The sequence below is a fragment of the Ixodes scapularis genome, unplaced genomic scaffold (assembly GCF_016920785.2).
Source record: "Ixodes scapularis isolate PalLabHiFi unplaced genomic scaffold, ASM1692078v2 PGA_scaffold12__126_contigs__length_90152505, whole genome shotgun sequence".
NCBI classification, from domain to species: Eukaryota; Metazoa; Arthropoda; class Arachnida; order Ixodida; family Ixodidae; genus Ixodes; species Ixodes scapularis.
This window is the reverse complement of record NW_024609838.1, coordinates 72,545,796-72,565,129: the sequence shown is the minus strand read 5'-3', so window position 1 is coordinate 72,565,129 and position 19,334 is coordinate 72,545,796. Positions and strand designations below refer to the sequence as shown.

The 19,334-nt window shown below is 45.3% G+C and overlaps 1 protein-coding gene across 1 annotated transcript in view; it reads left to right on the top strand.

The window, feature by feature from the left end:
* Positions 1-1,121: 1,121 nt before the first annotated feature.
* LOC120842397 overlaps positions 1,122-19,334 on the top strand; it is a gene marked incomplete at its 5' end in the record, with an annotated part of 30,426 nt that continues 12,213 nt past the window's right edge. Inside the window, 2 exons of the mRNA XM_040213491.3 lie at positions 1,122-1,358; positions 8,400-8,565. Of these exons, the coding sequence (XP_040069425.3) occupies positions 1,122-1,358; positions 8,400-8,565 (403 nt within the window). The remainder of the gene's footprint in view (positions 1,359-8,399; positions 8,566-19,334) is intronic.

Sequence of the window (19,334 nt, the reverse complement as noted above, 5' to 3'; positions counted from 1 at the left end):
GATTTATCCGATAAACTCACACTTTTGATGTCCCAGTGTAAAAAAGGAAAGGAAAAGAAAAAAACAAATGCGTAAGCATGCCTTTCCTTTATCTGCTGAAAAAAGAAGTTGTCTTTCTTGGTGGCTGCATGCGATGAGTGATAGGAACCTTTATCTTGTTGCATGGCGGTGTATATATCTGATGGGGATCGACAGTTTGCCGACGTTTGGTGTTATATTAAATCGGTTGAAACTTGGCGCTTGTCCTTGTCGTACGTGTCTTTTTTCGTCCTGTTTCAGTTCACGCCTTTTAACGTTTTAATCTGTATTCTGTAACTGAGTTTTGTCACAACACAAGGTCACTGTTCCCAAGGAGAGGTCATTCCTGTTTTTTTTTCGAATCTCTGATAGTTGACAAAAGACGTTTTATTGTTTATCTTGTCTAGGTTTGTTGAGGACAACTGGTTATTATACCTCTGGGTCACGACAAAAGCCACTGTTCCCGTTTGCAGTTTGAGCCATACTCTTTGTGCTCCTTAGTCGGGGGGGAAGGTTTTGGTTTTTATAGAAGTAAAAAGTATGAACCAGTAGATTTTATGGGACAGTGTGCATGTGTCTGGGATGGGGGGGGGGGGGGGGAAGGGAGCTGTCACTATCAGTACTGCACTTCATGCAGCCACAGGGTGAAATGGATGGGAAATGACTACATCTGGGTCTCTAGTGATTTTAGAGTATCAATGCCTGTTCCAGCAACACTTCTGTGTAACTTTTGTCATGGGAGAGTTGCGGTGTTAACAGTGGCAAAGACGCGAATGCCAAACCCAGCCGAATAAATATCATTTGATACAGGCACGTTCTTTTGAATTTAGCAGACATTTATGCCCAAATGGCATTTATTTTTATTTTCAATTTTCCAAAATTGGGATTACAGTGAAATTAAACTTTGATTTTCATGCATTGAAGAAGAATGGGTGTTAAATAGTAAAGTGGTAAATATAGACCGACTCGCTGTTTACAAACAAGCACGTGTGTTCCCCCACACCAGGTGTGGGTACTGCGCGTGCACAGAAACCAAATTTGCGTGAGGTGAAAAGTCTGCGCATGCGCAGTGCTGTCAACAGCGCCATTGCAGCTGCGTGACTTCAGGGCCGCATGTGGGTCTATATGTTCTTTTTCCAGCTTTCCAAGTGTTGGTCCTGGAGAACCAGGCCAACATCATCACGCAGCTTACCGAGCTAAGGAAGAGTGTCGTGGCTACCTCAGCCACGAAGGTAGCAGTCGCGCTGCCTCCAGACGCCCCCACGCTCCCTGCAAGCACGTACGACGGCCTCAAGGAGGTCAACGCTTACGCTGCCTCGCAAGACAAGCTGGATGTTCTGGTGAGATTTTATGACAATTTCGGTGTATAGTTGCCATATTCAATGCATAAATCATATTTGCACCAATTTCATGGTTCCCCGCCATCCTGGCAACTTAACTTTATCAGGTGCATATTTGTCCTGTGAATGACGGCATGTGTGTTTGTGATGAAACCCCATGGTTTGACAGAAGGGCAATGAGCCAGATTTTGTGCATGTTTCTATCTGTTCGTGAATTCATAGAAAAAAGCCTCAGTGCGGGAAAAAAAAATTGTTGTGCCCATTGTAATTTGTATTTTGGAATTGCAGTGGCTAAAATGTGCTTCAATTACAACTACAATTTAATTTTTATTCAGAAGTAATGAACCACAATAACGGATGTTTCAGGAAAGCAGTGAAGTAATGTTTTTTTTTATTATTGTGAATTTTTTTACGAGCTGATGTTAGCGGCTGTCATCAGCTCATTGCGAAAAATTTATTGCGCCAATGGAAGAGCCCACTGTAATGAGACATGACTAAGACCTTTATGGTGATATCTTTCTCAATAATAGTGTGATATGGCTTTTGCTCTATTTAAACCAATCTGCGACATAAAAGGCAGGCAACCAAGATGGAACAAGCAAACTGCTGGGTGGCTTTGCAATGACTAAAAGCTATTTACTGTAAATGACTTAATTTCCACTAGCACCTAATTTTTACAACTTGCATAAATTAAAAAAAAAATAGACCCTGCAAACATATTTTCCTGTGGTAACAAATCGATCCGTGCACTCATGCTTGTAGGTGATGGGCTGTGCCGTGCTTTTAGAAAGCAAAAAAGTTGTCGGGTATCAGTGTAATTGGTTGAGTTTTGAGTTTGACCAGATTCAACTTTTTCTAGCCTCTTGCGAAAAGTTTGACAAAGGTTCGATTCAGGTTTGACTGATATGCGCATGCGCGACAGGCTGGAACTCTACTTATGATTTCCGGTTGCTGGGCAATTCCATTCTCTTGAATAACGGTGTGCCACACCTGCATGAACTCGTCGTGGCTTGTAGACCACGTCAAATGCCAACGACAATATCGCCATCCATGATGCAGTGTCGCTCAATGAAGTCATCAAAAAGGGAACGACGCATAGCCAATAGTTTGGACAAAGTTGACAGCGTCACAGGCACCAGGATGCATGATTTGACATGTGCAGAAGCATCATGTTCGATGGCCTTCAGCAGTTTGTTTACGACCAAGACAGCGTTGCTCACTTCTAGAGAGCGATGCCTCTGAAAGGAAATTATATTTAATTGCGAACCAGCGCACAGGTAGGCAGTTGCTCAAAAATCCAAACACACAAAATAATGCACTCACACAGTGCTGTGTCAGTGTGTTTTCTGTGTGTTTGGATTTCTGAGTAATTGTTTGCCTGTGTGCTGGTTTGCAATTATGCCTTATCAACTCACCCAATCTGCAGTATTAACAGGAAATTACTGATCACTTTCCTGAAAATGAGGTTAAGTGGAAATGAAATTTCATCAGCACCTCTACTGTATGCACCACATTTTCATGTACTTTTTATTTATTTCAGGGCTTTGTTTTCCTTTTCACCTGGCAGGTTATTAGCTTACAAGTAAATATAGAAGTTGGACACATTTTTGTCATGTGTAGTCGAGGCCCAGAATTGTCATGCTTATATTTTATTATATGACTCTTGGGTTGTATAACGTTTTTGCGCAGCCCCCTGAAAGTTATATAACGAGGGTTCCAATGTATACAATATTGTTTCTCTTAGAATACACTTCAAAAAAGCAAACAATGGATACCTCCTCAACTTGGAGGCAGATCAAGTACCAGAAAATACCAAGGGAGCACCCACCTTACTTTCACTGAGAACGGAGTTAATCTAAACATGCATGCTTGTCCACTCAAATCAGGCGCTTAACATAGAATTTGCAGATTTCCCAAGTTTGGGAAATGTTAATAGTGGGCACTTCCGCAGTATTTTACGGTAGTGCATTTCACCATGGGAAATGTACAGATTGCAAGATAAGTTTATTTATCTGATCATTAACTGAGGGCAATATTCTTGGGAAGTTCCGGTTATTAGAGGTCAAATCTCATAACTTTATACAGTGGAACCTTGAATATGCGACTTTCAGGGGACCGCGCAAAAGCGTCATATGATATGCGAGTCATATAATTAAAAAAATGATTACGACTTTGGGGCTTGGCCTCGCATGATAAAAATATGTGTAACTCCTTTCGTTACTTCTATGCTAATAACTTGCTGGGCGAAAAGAGAGCAAAGCTTTTAAATAAATGCAAATGCAATGAAACTGTGGCGCGATAAAGGCGCCAGTACAGATGTGTTTTCACTTCACGTGGTTTTTAGAAAATCGATCAGTGATTTTTTTTTTTGCAGGCTGCACTCTTCAGAAGCAAGTTTGAGTAGTGCATGCAAAGAATAATGTTGCCACTGCCACTGCACATGCGCCTAACGCTAACCCCGTTTTGCACTTTGCGTGCACTATTTTATCATACATCATTTTTTGGAAATTGCATTCATACGCAAAGAGTTTTAGTGCTCCTTCAAAGAGGATTCGCAATGCGCGAGAAGTTGGCTAAAGCCAAAACGAGCACTGTTAGAAAATGGCAGTTGCTGCAGCTGCAGGCTGTGGCGGCTGCCGCCGTTTGGGCAATCGTCGTGAGCACAATGTCGGCAACATCTTTGTGACTGCAGTTTTCAATACTGTACGACATTGCACTCTTATGGGAGGCACACGACACAAACGGTTTAGAAGACTAGCAAGGTGGGCAATAATTGTCGGCTGCTTGCAACGCGCAAACGTTTCTTGGTGAAGGTATGGTGTGCGAAGGTCAATACACAAGACCTCTCTTGTCGAGGTGACGGAAATACAAATACATTTTTTAAATGTATCACGATACAGAGATACAGATACCTGAAAGTGTCTCCGAGATACTATAGTGATACATTTGTATCGTTATACTGCCCAGCCCTGGTTGGTAGTAATTCAGGATTTTAGGATTTCAGCTTTTAGTTCTCTAGTAATTGTTTTTCTTCTGTGTATTCGCTAGGTATTTTTGCATTTTGCCGCCCGTGCACAGGCAGGGTGAAGTGCTGAGGCTACTTGTTGCCACGTTTCGTTACTTGTGAACCCCATTATATTATTCCTGTTTCTATTTAAATCATTGTTTTATTTAAACTACCTTTATTTTAAAACTTGCGTTTCGTCTTCTTTATTGGCAAGAGCCATGGTGTTGGCCGGTCGACTGATTGTCAGTTCTTTTTTATTTTCTGTTTATAAAGACCTCGCCACGGTGTAGGCCGGTCGACTGATCGTCAGTTTTTTCTTTATTTTCCGTTTATAGTGAACCACGAACCTGTGCGCGTGCGACGGCTTACAGCAATACGTGGCAGCGCTGGCTGATTCACACCAAGAGCGTTCTAATTGCAAATAAACATCTGCAGGTTTTTGCACTCTATGACCCTCTTGGGATTTCATAAATGAATTCCCCAGATCAATAACTCTCTTGCAACCCTTGACCCACTCATAGATCATGACTTTTCTGATTGCGGATGAGCCGTCTCAAGAGATCTTGGAGCGACCTGAATAGCGCTGAGCGCACATTTGGCTGTCTCTTTCAAATTTTCGTACCGAAACTCAGGCTTTTGACCTTCTACCTTTTTTCTTTTGGCCCACTGAGCGATGTGCTATTAGTAGCATCCCAATATAAATTGATTTATTCCAGCCCAAAATTCGTTTCATGGGCCTTTAAGACAGAAACGCCCCAGCAGAAACTGACGCGACCACGACCTAGTTACGCATTTATTTTGATGTTTTCAAACAATATAATGCAACATGTCTTTGCAGATTTGTATTTACTGGTCATCAACGGCCTATCGGGTAAATTTAAAAAAAAAATCGAGAATGGTTATTTTTTTTTAATTGCCACACAAAAATTGCAAAATTTTGACTTTTTCCATTTTGACGAAATTTCTGAGCACAGTGCAGAAAACGCTTCCAACTGTAGAACGCTAATTAATTTGTTAAAAGTTCACAAAGCATTAAACACTCGATGCAAAAGGTTTCAGCTTTAGAATATAAATTTAAAGCAACTTAAAAATTCGCCGAAAAATGCCTCATTATGTAAGATTTGCTCGAGAAGCCAAGTTTGGCATTTTATATCCCTTGAAATATATGGTCATATAAGTTAACTGGAACTAATTCTGGTAGTAAAGTATGCCTGCAGTAAACGTAAAAACTGTTGACTGTGTACAAAGCTGCACGCTTTAGTCCTCCAGCCTTCAAAGTTGCGTCATTGCGCAGTTGGGAAAATCGCTTTTTCAACCTTCTCTCGAATGCGATTCTTCTCACGAATACAAGGAAGTATCTTGCAAAAGTAAGGTCTGTCCCATTATTTGGACAAGTTTAGCTACCTCATATAAAAATATGACTGAAAACAAAAAATAGGCATGACACCACCATGACCGTCCATATCTGAACACACCCTATGGCAAAACCTTGAGACATGCTTCGAACTGATTTGTGCATGAATTTATGATTTTGTTTTCCAAGTCTGCCAAATGGAGTGGGCCCGGTAAACTATGCACATGAATTCAGAAAAAAAAAAAAAAGGAAATGGAGGCTATGGGATTCTAAATTTAAGTACTAGTTTAAGATTCTAAACTTCGATACCAGTTCAGGATTTTAAACTTCAAGACTTGGTGCGGCCGGGTATGCACCAAGTCGTCGTACAATGCGTGACGTCGCAGGAGCCGGGGTTGCGTGATCAGGGTTCTTCTGTAGCAATAAATTCAGTTAAAAGGTCATTTTTGCCCTGCACCTGAAATCTAGCAGTTTTACGCAATTTATTTTGCGGGTTTTTGACTTTTGGGATGGCAGCACAGAGCAGCGGTGGCCACATTTCAGCTGGTGAGCTGCCTGTGGCTCTTTACGCGTGCAGGTATGGCTCGCAGCTCCCTGGTATGTCAATTCGCCCCCTCCCCAAGACCACAAGGGAAAAGACATAAAAGAAAGGGCAGTTTGTGTTTTCGCAGCCCAACCTCAAGGTGCTTGTTTCACAAATGGGGACACGTAACAAAGAAATGTGATGAACAGCTGCTTTATGACTGGAATTCGCTGTGGCTATAAGTGAGGTGAAAGGAATTAAACAAGTATAATGCCTCCTGTTTACCTTTTTGCTGCGACTCTTGAAATGGTTATTTTTTTATGGCTCTTCACTCGTGTCCACAACGGCCACCCCTGGTTTATAATGTTTAATAAAAATAAGATTACATATATAAAGCCATACACTACGTTTGAGAAGGCAGTATATTTGAAGCTGTACCATTCCAAGATAAAAAATCAATCAGCCTTTCCAGTCTCGTGAAGAAGAAAGACCAGCGGAGCTGTACTCGATACACTCTGTGCTTCTTCTTTGTCGTCGTCTGTTTTTCGCGCTGTTTCCTACGATGAATTCCCACCAACGTGCCCAACTATCCATTCTTCTATTATAGCTCGACAGGTTGGCGCCATCTACGAGTGACGGCGGAAACCACACTGGTTCTGTGCTTGCCGCCGTCGCTTATATATGGCGGTAGCTGTCTAGGCAGGTTTGTGTCGACATACCGGACACGATCCTAAGGAACCTAGCCCTTAACAGCTCCACTGTAAAAGTTGCCAAAAGAAGGGTGGGAGTTATGAACATTAGACAGCAGGCCATGCATTGGATTGGATTGGAAAACCTTTATTGCCAACTTTACCGGTATAATCAATGTGCTTTGATGTTTACTATATACACATTTATTTTAGTGGTCAATCATACCAGACAGAAATCATGAGAAATCGTGTAGTCTCCTGAAGCCTCTTTAGCATAATATGCAGGGTGTCTAGTGACCGGGAAAACCAGGAATTGTCAGGGAAATTTTAATTTTCGAGAAAAATCGGGGCATTGTCGGGGAAATTGTCAAAAAGCGAGCCCAGTCAGGCAAAATGAGCCGGAAAGGCCATCGAGTGCCCTGAGCAAAGACTTGAGGACTTGGGGGCAGAAATATAGGCAATAAATTCTGCTTAGAGTGAGGCGTGAGCTCTGCTCCCCCGATGTACAGTGTGCTGCCCAATGCAAACAGAACCGACAAATCCAGTCGAAGCAATGGATTGGATTGAGGGCGCGACACTAGGCTAGATCCAGTTAGAGCCTCCTTGTAGTAGATATGGTAACAAATGGGAAAGCCGCAGACTCCAATCCAAGCCTTCAGCCGAAAGTATCCGAAAGTGCGTCTGGCGGCCATGTTGCCATTTGGTTATTGACTAGTGTGGTTGAGCGTCGTGTTTTCATCGTGTTTCCGGAAGTGGCCTCTTCACTGACGATGTCAGCAGCAAGAAAGTGCTTGTTTAACCCGGACTGGACGAACCCAAATATTTCGGTATATGCAAGTTGGATTAAGCCTGTGCAAAATGATCCTCACAGTGCTCAATGCCTTGTGTTGTAATGGTCTTATATATTTAACCACCTCTAGAGTGGTCAGGGAATTTCACCTGAAATTGTCAGGGAAAGCCTGAAAAAGTCGGGGAATTTCAAAAGAATAATTTACTAGACACCCTGAATATCCCGTTTTTGTGGTGTGCAAGGAAAACCAAAATTCTGAAAATGTTCTGTTGGAGTGCCTGTGGACACTCTAAATGTGCTGAGACATACTGTTGAAAAAGGTTTTCCTATGATGTAACATGTCCGACGTTTATTTGACTCGTGGTACAATGTCGAACTACCTCTGTGTATGACTTGTTTTTGTGCTCTACCTATTGTTTTTTTTTTCCTGTGAATTTTTTGTTTTTGTTCCTCTATCCACCCTTGAAGAGTAGACAGCCAAGGGGATGGTTTGGGTAATAAATCTGACAGGTTGGCTAAGAAACCTATTTTTTGGGATTTTTGACTATCTATTTGGTACAGTCACCCATCATAAATTGCCAGCTCCTGGGCGATGTACGAGATTATACCTTGACATGGCTTTTTCCTTTCATTAGATCTGTCTGAATTTGGGTCTCATGGTGGTTGTGTTTCGTACAGGTCCAGCACCTAGCCCTTATTGGGGGCAACGACGAAAAGGACACCACACGCCGGATCCTCTGTGCCCTTGTGAAGCACGACCTTGCCCTCAGGTTGAGCTGGTGTGGGTCCGGGGGAAAGAAAGAAGCTTTTGGAGATCTCCAAAACCTACGTACCGTCGTGCTTCGTAAGTAGTCCTTGAGCTTATTTAGGGATGCTGTGTGATGCAACGCTTGTCGCACAAATTACCTAACTATAAAGGCTGGCTTAGGCATTAACATTGGTTACATCAACAGTGACTAAAATAACGAGCGACAGAGGCACCAGGACAATTAAGACACTTTGATGATTTCCTGAACCCACTCGAATTGCTTATGTTGTTCACAGAATCCGCGAAATTAATTGGTCACGAATATGTCTCTCTGCACGATGCTCGAAAATATGGGCCACAAGGGCCCATATCTGACATTTTTTAGCAAATAGAAAGAACACCTTCATTTGAATATTCAAACCTGTATCCTCACTTATTTAAAAAACAACCAATATTAAAAAAAATAGTACAGAAAGTAGTTTGTACGGTAACCAGAAACGGAGATCACATTGTATGCCTCAGCTTGAGGTACCTCATCTTGTCCCTCTTGCCTTGTCTGGACGCATTCTGAGCTGCAACAAGGAAATGCATTCTAGTAAGCACAAAGAAACGAATAACATGATTTGTCACTTCGACAGTGTGCTCTGCGCAGCCAACCAAGTTCAGTCTGTTTTTGGAGAGGCAGGAGATGGGAGATACCTTACGCTGTTCGCCCTCAACTTATTGAAGGTGAAACAGTATGTGATTCCATCTTCCATTATTTCAACAAGGTCCTTGAGTGCCTGGGACGGGTAAAGAAGGCCTCCCCTGTCCATGTACTTTGTCAGGCACGACTCCCCTGGGAGCGAGGGCGAATCCTTGGGCTGAAGAAGCAACCTCGAACACTCTTCGCACTTGGTTTTCTTCAACATTTTGCGGGCAGCATAGCCACTAACATAGTAGGTTATCCGAGAGTCGCTTTTTAATGCAACCGTGTCACCGTGCTCTGGCAATGCACTACATGCTTTTATCATCTCATGAGCCTCGTTCAAGTAGTCCGCATCCAAGAGATCGGCCAGCTTGTTTTGCAGTTTTGCCGGGTCAGAGTTGCTGCGAGGATCAAGAAGGCTGTTTAAGAGTCCTTGTAAAATGTTGCCGCTTGTGGGTGACCGTGCTAAGCTGTAAAAGCTCAGGCAGTTCACTGAAATCAAGAACTGCGTCGGCGTGGGGTGGTCGTTGCAGCCTGACATCTGTCTCAAGATGCCAAACAGGTTCTCGATGGAGTCCTGACTGAGACGTGCGGTCATCAAATACTTGAATCCCAAAGTCTTTGTCACGTATGTCAGGAGCGAGAGTGTGCTTGCAAGAGTCACCCGAAAGCCTTCAGCTGTAGCTTGGCTCAAAAGCCCCAGCTTTCCAACAGTGGCTTCCCAGTTGTCAAGGTATTGTTGAAACCTCTTGATGTGCTTGACTTGTTCCATCTCTGGTCTCAAACCAGTTCGGCGGTGCCTTTGAAGTCATGGAAGTGATGAGGTCCCTCAGCATAGCGACAAACAATGAAGTGGCCACTGGGCTCCCAGGCCCATAACGGCTCTCCACTTCATGTCTATATACATAAAGGCCCCTCAGTACCTCGTCACTGAAGAATCTAAATGCAAGATTCACTCGCATCTTCTCGAATCCATTCGGCTGAAAAACAGCCATTGTTGCGTGCGGCATTGCTTTGAGAGGCACAGTACTTGTACTGTCGCACTTCCATGCTTCTTTTACGAATTCGCTGCTCACTCGTCCATCTGGAGTCTGAAGCCCTGTTGAAGATATAGAGTTCCGCACACATTTTACAAGGTGCGGGAAGTCTGAAATGAAGTGTAGATACCGGCTCGGGTCCACTGGATGTTGAACTTTACAGACTGTCTTCGTGAGCTTCCCGGCGACACCAAACATTTTCCACATACTCCTGTTCCAGGAGGCGGCATCGCATGTGATGAAATCAACAAAAAGTCCAGACCTCTCCGCAGAAATCACAGCATCCGCAACGATTCTGGACAGCACATCTGCCTTCACATTACCTCGTGCGCCAAAGACGCCGAGGATCTGCTGCCATTTTCCTGTGAACGGCTGAAACAGTACCACAAGCCCTTGTCGCAAGTGACACCTTCCTGACCCGCGGAGCTGTAGCTGCCGAGGTCAACAAATCTATCGATGAGTCCTTTTTTGTTGAACATCAGGCTTTCTGAAAGCTTCGTTTCATCAACAAGAAAGAAGCCCTCCGTGTCGCCGGTATGGATTGATGTCCTTTGACTTCTTGGCTATTGCTGCAGACACCTTCTCAATGAAGCCAAAGCTGCTTTTGTAGGTTTTGACGTATGTCTGTAGGCACGGAGGGCTTGGGACTACCACGAGCTTGTATGTTCGAATATGCTCGTACAGTCAAGGGCTCTTCATGTGCATGACAATGCACTCAAGTATCCATTCTTGATCAAACTTCATACCGTTGGTCCCCTTCCTCGTTGAAGCTTTGCAGCTGCTGCTTTTTGCAGCTGCTGCTTTTCGCAGCTGCTGCTTTTCGGACAGTCCTTCTATCTTCCGCTCAAAACTAGCGGTACTGGTGGACTCATTCTTTGTCTTTATCTTTTCAATGTCTTTCTTCAGGTTTGCAATGTTGTGCTTCTGACGTCGAAGTTGCGCATTTTTTCTAATTACCTTTCGTGATGCCTCAACACGGGTCAGTTTTGCTCTTGTGCTCTTGTAAGAAGCCTGGTTCAACAGGAACCTGCATAGATATTTGCATTTCAGGCATCGCTTTTCATTTTGCGAAACTCCACCACATTTCACACTGTGAAGCTTGCCAGCATATATCTTGTGCTGTTTTTGTTTGCATCATGTCAATGCTCGTCACCATCTCGAACCCCTCACAAGGAACAAGGGTATTTATCTGCGAAAGCAGGTCCTTCACAGCATCAGCGCTGTCGACATCCACAGTTGTCACCACTGATCCCTGTACGTATGCGGTGCAGTGGATACTTGTCTCGCTAGTACAGCACAAAAGCAGCTTCTGAAAGCAGAGTTTCACCATTTGGTGCACACACTGAAAACGCTACGACGTTCGGTGCTTTTGGGATCGCGTGCTTAGCCCGGTATTTGCTTGGAAAATCTTCTTCTTTCATGCTCTCCAACTTTTCTTTGGTGCTGGGCTGCGTTACTGGTGTGATGTTGGCTGCAACGATGCGCTTGTCTTCACGAATGACGTCGTCCCTCTTTTGCTTTCGTGGCATGTCGCCGTTGGACGTCACCGACTTCCTCTTTGACAGCAGTTTCTTCGACAGGCACGCGGGGATGTTCGGAAACAAAGTTGGGATTGCATTGGCTGTCAGGCAAGGGCGACCACGAGGAATTTCCACCGTCTCGCCGTTAATGACGTGCGTGTAGTTGCGAACTATGAATCTCTCGTCAAAATGCCACAGTGCCTTCTCTGGCTCGCGCGGGCGCCTCATGGTCGATGCGCGCGCCACCTCTCATCGTCATGAAATACTAGCGCGCCTCCTTGCACGGCGCGGGCTAGGCGATTCTGACACCTCCCCCTTCTAGCCACCGTAACGTGTCCGCAAAAGACACCAGAGATGTGGAACGGCGGGAAGCGACCTGGTCCGGCTGGTTCCCGATTTTCCCACTTACTGGTGTCCGTTTTGCTGGAGTCGCGAATTACCTTCACACCATGTGATACATACACTGTTTCTTGTAGTAGGCTAATTTTATTCCGACATGACAGCGCTAGAAATGTCAACACGTATTGCGCTAGTCCCTTGAGAGCTACGCGATGCCTATCTAACCTTGCTCTGCCAACTGGTATGTCAGCATCGAGTTCCAGTTGTCTAGTGACAAGGTGTTCATGTCATAGGTGGTAAAAGATTGGTCCTAATGCCGTTACCAAGGCACAGCTCAACAGCATTGTTCCAGCACTTGAATCAAAACGCGTGCATGTCCACTCCAATTCTGATCAGGTATTCACGGTGGCTTTTGCTGCCACTCTTGTAGTTCAAACTTATCTTCCTGCATGTTGGCCTTCACCTGCATCCTCAAGACAACAAATAATGCTGCTGCGACTTGTTTTCATGTGTGTCACTTTTCACATGAGCTGTGTGGGCTATCTCCTTTAGCAACAATGGTAATTCTGTTGGCTTCGTCGCAATTGAGGTTGTAGGAGGCGACCGCCGCTGTTGAGCAGGGCATACTTAAGCAGTGAAAGTGGACACTGCGCACCACTCACCACTTGCTGCAAGGCGCACCACAGGCGCACCGCGCAAATTTATCTGCATCGACAAGATCCGAGTGACATGACACCGCGAGAATATGACGTAGGGATGTTAGCACAGGTTACAATGGCTGCTGCTGCGCAGCGCCCATTTTCATTGCTCGTGTGTCCCCTGCCTCAGTCCAGCTCCAGTAAAGTTTGACATTCTGGTGCCCTTAGGTCATGCTAGCTTCAACATGTCTTTGCATGGACACGGTGCCGAAACAAGCGTTGACGGAAAGACTGCCACTTTTGTTTTGATGCAAAAGATCTGTGTGTTTCAAAGCATGCCGAGCTTCGGTTGGAGATTTGTGTTGCCAAAAACACTGTCGCCAAAGCAAGAATCCGCTCCCGCGGTGATCGGGACATAGGAAGTTCACCTTTTCTGTTTGCTTCCTCTCAGTTAAAGGACACATGCAAAGGAAAAAAACATTTTTTTTTTGAACGGCTTAGATGGAAAAAGGACGCCATAAAACGATTTTACAACGAAGAAAAAAATTTTTAGAGCTATATTTATGGCGCAAAACGAATTTGTAGTTGGCGCCCGCGGGCACCGCGGAGAAGTGGTCTGTATTTATCACGTGACTGGTCTTTATTTATCACGTGGTGCTTGCGTTCTTTCGGAAGCTTCCTATCGCCTCTAACAGTAACTTATTCATCTTTGTTTGAAGTAAAACAAAAAACTAAGATGAATAAGTAACTTTTAGAGGCCAAAGGAAACTCACGAAAAAGCGCAAGCAGACGTGATAGACCTGCGCGCCGGTCAGACGACGGCGGCGGCGCCCCGAAGCAGACGAACTTGTGCGGCGGCGGCGACGGCGGCGTGGAGAAACACGTTGAAGCGGCGTTCGCACAACGCTCAGCGTGCGGCGGCGACGCAGCGCGGCGGCGCGCGGGCCTACCACGTGATTAGCGGCGGCTCCCGCGAGCGCCAACTACAAATTCGTATAGCGCCGTAAATATAGCTCTAAAAAATTTTTTTCTTCGTTGTAAAATCGTTTTATGACATCCTTTTTCCATCTAAGCTGTCTAAAAAAAATGTTTTTTTCCTTTGCATGTGTCCTTTAAGAATCTGTTCATGAACACTGATTTCTCCACTTAGGATGTTTGTAAGCTATGAATTTCTTAGCTGCCCTATTTATTTAAATATACTCTATTTACTCAAAAGTAGGCCGACCCCCAATATTGAACCCCCCCCCCCCCCCAAAAAAAAAGGAAAAAATTTGAATATAGGTTGACTTTGTTTTTTACAGCGGAGCTGGTAAGGGCAAGGTTCCCAAGGAATGTTTCCGGTACAAAACACTTGTCAACAAAAACGCCTCTGGACAGCGACGGCGGCAAGCGCACAACCAGTATGGTTGCCACCGTCGCTCGTAGATGGCGCCAACCTTTGCAGCTATAATAGAAGAATGGATAGTTGGGCGCGTTGGTGGGAATTCATCGTAGGAAACAGCGCGAAAAACAGACGACGACAAAGAAGAAGCACAGAGTGTATCGAGTACAGCTCCGCTGGTCTTTCTTCTTCACGAGAGTAAAAAGGCTGAACGATTTTTTTTTTTTGTTTTTTGTTTTTTAGGAACAGGGGAAAGTTTGGACAAAAGAAGCAAACAAACCTTTAATTACAGCTCTCAGCTTAATCACAGGGCGATGCCAAAAACTTGATCATCGTCAGAACTTTTGGACGTGTCATCGTCGTCCGAAGCTTCGTCACCCTGGCAGACATCCTTGCAAAGTCGCAACAATACCTCACTGACACTGTTGTAAAATGCCGACAAGAAGAAATGAAAGAAGGTGGAGACTGGCAAAGTGACGAAAGACCAAATACAAAGACGCAAGTAACGCTGGCAACGCCGCGAGCCGCCATGAGCAACACGCGAGCCGCCGCAAACAACAAACAAAAGTAACCTCCGTTTTTTGGTGTGTCTTTTTTTTTTTGTGCACGTTTGTGAGGGTTGGAGGGCAAAGAGCATGGCGCATCGCATTCCCCCCCTCCCCTGCCCCCTTGCCAAGCAAGGGGAATGCTACAGGTACCATGGCGAAACCCAATGCCCAAGAGATGTGCGCGAGAGCCCCGCGGGCGGGCCGTCAGCTGCTGCTGTTTCAGTTGTTTTCGTGCACCAAAAGCTTTTTGAAACAAGAAGTGGTGGTGCAGCTCTACAGCGACGGCGGCTCGGTGACTCGATAGCTTAATGCCCCCAGTAGGGTCACAAAATTTGGTCGCAAATGTAGGTTGAAATTCTTTAATCACGATTCGAGGTCGACCCTTAATTTTTGGCTACATTTCCAAAAAAAAAAAGGTTGACTTATATTTGAATAAATACCTGAGGTCTACCTTTTTTTTTTTCGCGGATATGTTGTCAAAAATTAAGGGTCGACCTATATTTGTGATCAAAGAAAGTGACAGACATTCGTGACGAAATTTTGCGACTTTACCGATGGCATGCAGCTGTCGAGCCACCGAGCCAGCGTCGCCGTAGAGCTGCACCGCTTCTTGTTTCAGAAAGTTTTCCGGCGGCCTGACCGCGGTGGCTGCCGCTCGCACGCATCTTTAGGCGCCGCTCACGCATCCCCCTCGCCAGAGCCGTATATTGGGAGAGTCTGGCCAGTGGGTGGGGCGATGAAGGTGCTGGAGAGGAGAAAAGCGAAGGAAAGGGAGGAGAGCGGCGAAGGAGTGAGAGAGGAAGAAGGGAGCTAAGAGGAAACCACCGCCATTTTGGTGCAACACACTGTAGGCGCTGAGCACTGTTGAAGGTACGCGTTGTCTGCTACAAGCATATCTTTTTTTTTTTGCCCCAATAAAAGTTTGTGTTCAAACGTAGACAACTTAGTTCATTAGCTTTTTAAGCCACCGAGGAATTATATTATATCATTTCATTGCCAGAGCCTGCCAAATAAAAAGAAAGAACCGATAGTGGATGTCGGTCCCATGCATTCTGCTGGGCGAACGAATGGAAACGGCAGCTCTTCCTGCTCAGCTGGGAGCAGCCGTGAGTTCATGCACATACGCCTCTCGCTCTGCACCGCGGGCTGATTGGCTCATTGGTATGGGGGCGTTGCTGCAGCAAGATCATGGACTGGCCTAACTCTTCCTATATACGGCTCTGCCCCTCACTACGCAAGGGGGGAAAGGAAGGAGACGGACGCAATACGCCATGCACTTTGCCCCCTTCCCTCTATTACTCTCTTACTCGCAAACTAGCACAAAAAGAAAATAAAGCTACGAAATACTGAGGTTATTTTTTTTTTTTTTTTGCTCATGGAGGCTCGCGCGTTCCTCGCGTCTTTGCAACACCCCTCCATTCTCCCCATCAGCGTACAGTGCGGTGTTAGCTATGTGCTAGTTGAACCAGTCATATATTTATCTTTGGTCCTGCAGTCTCGTTCCCGTCTATACCCAGGTGCAGGGAGTAGGGTCAGGTGATAGAAGGGAGGTGGTTGATTTGTTTGACGAGCGCACAGATCACACCGCACCATCACCCAAGAGGTGGGACAACGACCTTGCATGGTTGATGGAGTATGGCATCTTCGTATATTGGCTTCTTGGCGTCGCCAAGTCGCAGCATGCCAGCATTATGCCAGAGAACCTAAGCAAGCACAAGAGAGTGCACGCAGCTGATCCGGGCTTTCGGTTCTTTAAGTTATACATGCATTAATTTGAGGCAGACTGGGTTCACTTGGAGCCACACTTTTGAGCGCCAAGATACCACCAGCGAGTTATTCACTAGGTACTAGCCAGAATATGCTAAAGGAGCAAGGTTTGAAGCCAGATTTTATAGCAAGAGCTAATTTAGCAACTTGTAGCTGATAGGAAGGTTTTGTAGCTATTTCCCTTGATTCCATCATGTGAATGCATCTTGTCTATTTTTCTGTTCTATGCAAACATCGCTTTCAGGCAGTGTGTGATTGTATAGGGGAGAGAAAGGTGAAACAAGTTTTGGAGCAATTTTTGGAGCCGAAAAATGTTATATCAGTATTTTTTCCCACCCTGGTTCCAATAAGTTGTCAGTGCCATTACGTACCAAAAAAAAAAAAAAAAAACCCACGCGAGTCTAGTGCGCACAGATGAGGACAAGAAACACAGGCTTGCTGCAAAGTTAGGTGGGCACCAGGTACCTCAAGCTTATACGAGCTGGTGCCAAAGCGCAATTGTAGTGCAGAATCTTTTAAAGCGGTGATTCGAGAGCATGAACAGGGAACCACGGTTTACTACAACCAGACATCGATCGGATGCTCGTAGAAAGCACCGTGCAGGTAGAGAAAAAAAAACTCCCCACAAAAGTGAGTCACAAGGTAAATAGTGAAATGATAGGAAAATTATGAGCAGCACATGCACGCCAAATACGGGTGTGACCGGTTCATTCGATTGCTCACGCACTGGAAGCATGTGTGTGATAACTAGGGTGACCATATTCCACAAGGTAGAAAACGGGACATCCCAACCAGGAGGAAGGGGGGGGGGGGGGGGGGGGGGGGGGCTACTAAAGATTGAGATTGGGAGAAAAGGTTTAAGGCAAGACACTGGTTCTAAAATCGACTTTTTTTGTTTATTAATGGATTATAATGAAAATCAGTGTGTATATGTGTTTTGGCATCCTCTTTTCAAATATTCAATTAGTTCTGCAATATCTCAGTTACTTTTTGAGTTACGAAGAAAATAATGAAGCCTAATTAGGTCATTTTTTACGACTCATTAAGGAACATTCTAATACGAATTTTTTTGCATAAGTGATATGGATTTGTAGCTAAAGACCTGCCGTGCAAGATGATGCTATTTATATTTTCGTAAAGATAGATCATTGTATAAAAATACTCTAATTAGGTCAACTACACTATTTACAAAGCCTAACGAGGTCACACTATCACTAATAATAAAATTTTGGGCCCATACTGTCATACAAAAATACCATCACCCTGCAGTTCACTTCTTTCTGAATTCAACGGTATAAAGTTTATAGAAATCCTTGAAGAATAATGTCATGAAAACAACCGTAAGGCTAGGCATGCAGACGAAAAATGCGAGGCTGAAAAAATTGCAGTTGCAGTTTTGACACTCATTGCATAAAATTGAGTAAGGGATCCCATGCAATAATGTTCAGCAATATGGAGCATAGTTCTATCTGAACAAATTCAGATGAAAAATTCTGCAATCCGTTCACAAGAACCTTTAAAAAATAATATAAAACTGATAAATAATGTCTGCAATGTAAAATAAAGTTATAAAAGAATGAGTAGACTCTATAAGGGACAACGGGAGGAGGCACCGAGGGTTGCACGTTCCGAAAGTAGATTTTGTTTGGCCCTGAAAAGGGCCTTTGTTCGTGTAGCACTTGAAAGGGGAGCCCCCTCACAGCTGTCCAGGACTGTTGTCCCCAGCTGTTCCGGTTTGGTGTTGCCTGGAGAACCTCTGCTTTGCATTGCTGCTGCTCTGGTGGGTAGCTTTGGCCTTACGCAAATGCAGATTGTCCTTCTCCATGCTGCGGCGTACAAGGCAGTCACCGGCAGCATAGCCCAGGCTCGCAGCAACGGACTCGCTCATTGCCCGCCTGCCCTGATTGTAGACGGCAACAGCTTCGGCAGCAGCCCTCTTGACGCTGTCCAGGGAGGCATTGGCGTTCTTCGAGGTTTGCGTCCAGATGACCGAATGCAGGCTCTCGCTGGCATTTTGTGTCTTGCCTTCGCTGCACCGTGCCAGCAGGTTTTCATCACTGAGCCTTGCAAACACTGGCTCGAGGGCGGCCCGCACACAATCTGGAAGAGGGTTCTTGTGCGCAGGTGGACACTCGCCATTTGCCAGGGCTCTGTTGAATTTGCACCACGATTCAGCTCCGTTGGGGCACTTCCTGTGGTCTGGGGCACTATCCGTAGACGTCATGTGCAAGAGGGTGGCTTCCACTGCCCTCTTCATCCCTGGCACATTGTTACTGTTGCTCCTGAGGGCATAGCTGTAGTAGTTTTGAATCTTCTTGATTCGGTCCTGCGTCAGTCTGCCCTTTCCGCCGAGTGCTTCACCCTGGGCCTTCTTTTTCTCAAGGAGGTTGCGCAACGCAGCCCCCGTCCGCTTGTGCACATGATTGACGCAGTCCTTTTTCTCGACCTCGACGAAGCCGTAGACTTTTTCCTCGGTCAACGCATGAAAGGTTTGGCTATCTCCATCCGAGAGAACTATGGTGTACCTCAGTCCGTGCTTGGCCAGGGATCTTTGAAACATGGTCAATGCAGCCTCCACTTCCATCCGACCTGAATTGCAATCTATGTTCCTCTGGCACTCGTGGGCTGCATACCAGTCGCCGTACCTCTCTTCCTCCGGCTCCGGTCCCAGGGCACACCCTAGGCAAAAGTTGGAGTACACCACATGGTCAAGAACTAGGCCGGAATACAGCTCGACAATGCAGCCCACACCAATGTGGGAGCTGCGTCCTCTCGTCATCCAAGATCCGTCAAAGATCACGTCGATGTTGCCGACAGGGTTCAAGAAGTCTGCATACAGTCTCTTGACAACTTCTGTGCTGGCAGCTTCACTTGCGCTTGCTGACTTTTCGCAGGCTTGCACATGGGTCTTCAGGTGTCCCTGGAAGGTCTTGTGATGCAGGCCGTG